This window comes from Nanorana parkeri, unplaced genomic scaffold (genome assembly GCF_000935625.1).
Source record: "Nanorana parkeri isolate BGI_ZX_2015 unplaced genomic scaffold, ASM93562v1 scaffold675, whole genome shotgun sequence".
Taxonomy (NCBI): Eukaryota; Metazoa; Chordata; class Amphibia; order Anura; family Dicroglossidae; genus Nanorana; species Nanorana parkeri.
This window is the reverse complement of record NW_017306943.1, coordinates 348,249-353,511: the sequence shown is the minus strand read 5'-3', so window position 1 is coordinate 353,511 and position 5,263 is coordinate 348,249. Positions and strand designations below refer to the sequence as shown.

The 5,263-nt window shown below is 42.1% G+C and overlaps 1 protein-coding gene across 2 annotated transcripts in view; it reads left to right on the top strand.

Moving 5' to 3' along the window:
* The first annotated feature begins 1,164 nt into the window (after positions 1-1,164).
* Positions 1,165-5,263, top strand: part of EOMES (eomesodermin) — a 6,330-nt gene continuing 2,231 nt past the window's right edge. For both annotated transcript variants that reach the window (XM_018563557.1, XM_018563556.1), the window contains exons 1-3: positions 1,165-2,211; positions 3,306-3,460; positions 4,650-4,771. In XM_018563557.1, coding sequence (XP_018419059.1) covers positions 1,433-2,211; positions 3,306-3,460; positions 4,650-4,771 — 1,056 coding nt within the window. In that variant the 5' untranslated portion in view covers positions 1,165-1,432. The remainder of the gene's footprint in view (positions 2,212-3,305; positions 3,461-4,649; positions 4,772-5,263) is intronic.

The following is a 5,263-nucleotide window of genomic DNA, read 5'->3' as shown; positions in this document are numbered from 1 at the left end:
TCTCTCTCTCTCTCCTCTCTCTCTCTCTCTCTCTCTCTCTCTCTCTCTCTCCCCCCCGCTCCTCTTTCCTTCTTTGTCCTCCCTCTTTCTCTCCCCTCTCTCTTCTTTTCTCTCTCTTTCTCTCTCTCCCTCCTGGCTCGCTCTGTTCTCTCTTTCTCTCTGTTTCTCTCTCTTCTCTGTTTCTCTTTCTCTCCTGTCCTCTTCTCTCTCTCTCCTTTATTTTGTATAATTGAGCATAGAACTTGTGAAGTTTCCTCCTGCACACACAATGGTAAGAAGCTTCTTTTCAGTGATAGAATCGGCATCTTATCTTTCACTTTCTTTTACAAGGTATTCATTTTATTCAGCTTCTTTTTTTTTGTTCTATTGTACTTCAATAATCAGATTCTTCATTGATACGTGTATTTTTATAGGCTGAATAGTCCAAAGCAAGTTATGACTGAATTGATCTTTTTCAGACTATTGGTTTATTCAGATAAAATTGATAAGCTGTGCAATGTGTCTTTTGTAGTGAATCAGAAATTGCCATAATCCAAACCCTCCAGTGAATGTATGAGATGTAGGAAGCTGAATCTGTAGTGCTGGTTAGTACAGGTCTATACATTAGAGTCGTCCACCCAGGTCCTGTATATTGGCAGCTGAGTTCCTGAGTTTGTGTATTGGAGGTTTCCTGTAGTGTAAACAGAGCAAAGTGAGCCCTGGGCTTTCCAGCTCAATCAGAGCCCCAGTCTATTTTGCTGCTCTCCACCAGCTCGCTGAAAGAAAGGCCTGTCTAATCCAAAGAAAAAAAACAAACGAGGTTGCCTTTAAACAACGAAAGTGGAATGGTTTTGATAAAAGTTGAAATACCCCAGCCTCTCCCTTTCAGGGAACTTGGCTAAAAATAATTGCTAGCGATGCATTTGATCTCCAGTGCTAAGCAGCCAGTGAGTGAGGCACAGGTGACTTGTTCCAATTAGGAATTGTCTAATTAAATTAATGTCACAAGAAGCAACCAATGGTCAGAGAGCTGAGAGAATACTTTTCTTTACTTGTCCTCCTCTCTGTCTTGCCATGAAAGAGGCAGCAAGCCCCTCCCTGGAATCATTAGCCCTAATAGAGGTGTGAAGAAGGCGACCGTATATAAAGTGGGAGAAGCAGCCTTTTGACACATTTGATTCTCCCTTTCAAAGAGAGGAGTCCTGTGACTCTCTGAGTGGGCTGTTTCCTCCTCCTCATCAGTTTCACCCACTCCTCTGCCACGTCAATTGGAGGCACCTATGGATCAGATTGTACACTGAAAGGACATTTCATCTCTCAGCACTCATCATTCCCCTTGTTCTAGCCCCCTGCCCCCTCCTTTTTTTCTAGTGAGGGTCTGCTGTACATGGTGTCTGCCACAGCCCAGCCGGTACAGATTTTGAGGCAGGCTTAACCCTCATCCAGACAGAGGATGCAGCTAGGAGAGCAGATCCTGACCAGCTCTGCTCCTAACCTGCCCCACACCTTCTACCCTCTGCCTGGGGACCCCAACAGCGCCGCCCAGAGCCCAGGCTTGGATTTCAGCGTTGGGCAACACAAGAGCCAACAGCAACAGCAGCAGCACAAGAAGTACCCCAGGGGCCTCCACTTAGACAGCCCAAGAGAAGCAAGTTCCAGTAACACTGCTGCCAACACTATGCTCAGCGAGCCCAGCGAGAGCTTCCAAGCCACCAAGAGCCTGCAGGACAACAGCAGAAAAGGCTCCCCAGTAGTGGAAGAGGACCTGACTTCTGTCCCCCCAACTTCAGCTCCACGGTACCTGGACAACACTATGCAGGTAGCCTCTGAGCGCTATTACCTGCCACCCCAAGGACAGCAGCACCAACAGGCTGGGGCAGAGCTGGGCTCCCCCTGCTCCATCTTCCCTTATGCCCCACCGCAGCACAGCGCCGTGTACCAAGCGGGTGGAGCAGCCAGGTACACCCCTTACAGCAGCATGCTACCTCCAGCCGGCTTCTCCCCTCCAGTGTGTCCCTCTCGCCCACAGTACTCCACCGGCTATCAGTACAGCCAAGCGCCTGGTACCATGTACAGCCCGTACCCAGCGGCCGGCTCTGGCAGCGGACTCAGTGCCCTTGGACTGCCTGGCACTGGGGCTGGAGTTCGGGCACAGGTCTACCTCTGCAATCGTCCTCTGTGGCTCAAGTTTCACCGACACCAGACCGAGATGATCATCACCAAGCAGGGCAGGTAAGTTCAAGGCACTGGGTGGCATGGGTGGGTAGCCGAGATCTAGAAGTTACACTGTTATATATATATATATCAGTGTAACTTCTGTAGATCTCATTAGATCTCAGTTGCATGCTTTTGATTGTGTGTGTATATATACCAAGGTAAGGATCCTTTATTTTACAAAAAGTGCCAGCTTTTTTAAACTTAGACTTACTGAAAATAACGATCTTTATATACAGATCAATGAAAAACTTCCCGAGCCTATATGCTACAACATAAGAACCTGTATATTGTACAGGAGAAAGTTGATTTCTAGTTACTAAGAGGTTCTATAAAGGCATATTAGCCCATAAGTATAGGTTCTGGTAAACTCTATATTAGCCAATGCCGTGGTATAGGTTCCATAGAGCTCACCTCTATATTGGCCAATAGGTATAGGTTCTATAGAGGTCACCCGTATATTGGCCCATAGGTATAGGTTCTATAGAGGTCATCTGTATATTGGCCCATAATGTATAGGTTCTATTGAATTCATCTGTATATTGGACCATAGGTATAGGTTCTATAGAGGTAAACTAGCCCATAGACATAGGTTCTATAAAGGTCCCCTCTATATTAGCCCATAGGTATAAGTTTTATAAAGGTCACCTCTATATTAGCCCATAGGTATAAGTTTTATAAAGGTCACCAGTATATTGGCCCATAGGTATAAGTTTTATAAAGGTCACCAGTATATTGGCCCATAGGTATAAGTTTTATAAAGGTCACCAGTATATTGGCCCATAGGTATAGGTTAAAGGTCACCTCTATATTAGCCCAGTTTACATTAGAAATTACAGAGCTTTGGCTTCTTTCTTTAACTTGCCTGATAATTGTGTTTTTTGTCATTCACCGGCTAGTATTTCTTCCAGCCTCTCTATATAGATCCAGATAGATTGTTTTTTTAGATGTTTTACTGAAATGTTTTGCTCCAATCCAGCATGCAGGATGTCTGTGGTTTATAGAAGCAGAATATGAATATAATTCAGATGTTACTCTCATTATAAAGTCATGATCCTATGTCCAGGCATGGGACAATTGTGTATGATACCCTTCCTTGTATCGTTATCTAGGAGGATGTTCCCCTTCCTCAGTTTCAACATCACCGGCTTAAACCCGACAGCCCATTACAACGTGTTTGTGGAGGTGATTCTGGCCGATCCCAACCACTGGCGATTCCAAGGGGGCAAGTGGGTGACCTGCGGCAAAGCGGACAATAATATGCAAGGTGGGTACCTGCAGGGCAGTGGCGGGATGTGGGACTACAAGTCTCAGGATGGACAACTAGTACACGGCTACAGAGGCTTGCATTTTCACAGTGGGTGCTCTCTTTGCCTGTATGATTATAATCTTAATTTTGATATATCCTGTGAATGGGAATTTATTTCCAGAAGAAAAAGATACTTATATCGATTACTTTGTTGATACATTGAAGACCGATAGATGATAGATAGATAGATAGATAGATAGATAGATAGATAGATAGATAGATAGATAGATAGATAGATAGAATAATAATTATTATTATTTAGGTGAGAGAGAGAGAGATTGATAAGTGGCTTATAAATTGAAGGATAAATTACACATACCTGTTAGATCATCAGTAGGTGATATTTGAATTGAGACGTAGATTATATAGAAGATGTATTAATAAGAAGACTTTAAATAGATAGATAATGTATACATTAATAGACAGGTTAGATAGAGTCTGTATACCCTGATAAGAACATTATTAGATAGATTGATTCGTTAATATAGTAATAAATGAACAGACGATACATAAATTCATAGGACGAATATTAGGTAGATGGACATATAATACAATATAATACATACATTGATAGGTAAATGGACAGATAACCGATACATTGATAGGTAATGATAGGTAGACGGACATATAATACATACATTGATAGGTAATTATGTAGATGGACATATAATCGATACATTGATAGGTAATTATAGGTAGATGGGCATATAATACATATATTGATAGGTAATTATAGGTAGATGGACATATAATACATACATTGATAGGTAATAGGTAGATGAATTATACAATGCATGATAGGTAATAATAGGTAGATGGACATATAATACATACATTGATAGGTGTATTTAATAGGTAGATGGGCATATAATACATATATTGATAGGTAATTACAGGTAGACGGACATATAATACATACATTGATAGGTAATAATAATAATAGGTAGATAGGCATATAATACATACATTGATAGGTAATCATAGGTAGACGGATCATATGGGAGATGAAATAACTAGTCACATGGTATATAAATGAACAGGTATGTTATTATGGAGGTAATGATATATGGACACATAAAGAGTGTTGTAGATGTATTGATCTCCCTATCTATCCTGCATCTAATGGGCTCCCCTCACCCCCATACAGGTAATAAAGTGTATGTGCACCCCGAGTCCCCCAACACTGGAGCGCACTGGATGAGGCAGGAGATCTCGTTCGGGAAGCTGAAGCTGACTAACAACAAGGGAGCCAATAATAACAACACTCAGGTAAGACTGCAATACCATGGACAGCGATTGTGCTTCATCCTATGGCACTCTCCCACATTACCGCAGGTCTATCAGACATGTGAACATCGGGATCGGAAGGAACGCGCATTGTGCGCACTGGAGGTTGTAAACTCTCCAACATTAGTAAATAACGCAGCATTGTTAGATCCACACGGAACAATAATGATTCATCGCATTCTTAAGATGTCAGAACTAATTTTGATCATTTCGGCTAAGATTTAAAAAAAAAACAAAACTGAAAGCATGTGTCAGAATGGCTGCGAGGTCAACGTCTTTTCATTCTGTTTTTTTTTTTTTTTTTACTTTTCTCAGAGCGTTAGAGTTAAGAAATGTTGGCTTTTCTCACTCTGTTCTCACGTCTGTTTTACATTCAACACCTTTCCCACACGCCTGCTTACCTGTGAGTCAGCCTCACCGCACACGTATTTAATGGGCTTCATGCCCCAGCTCTAACACAGTCTTATTAGAGCC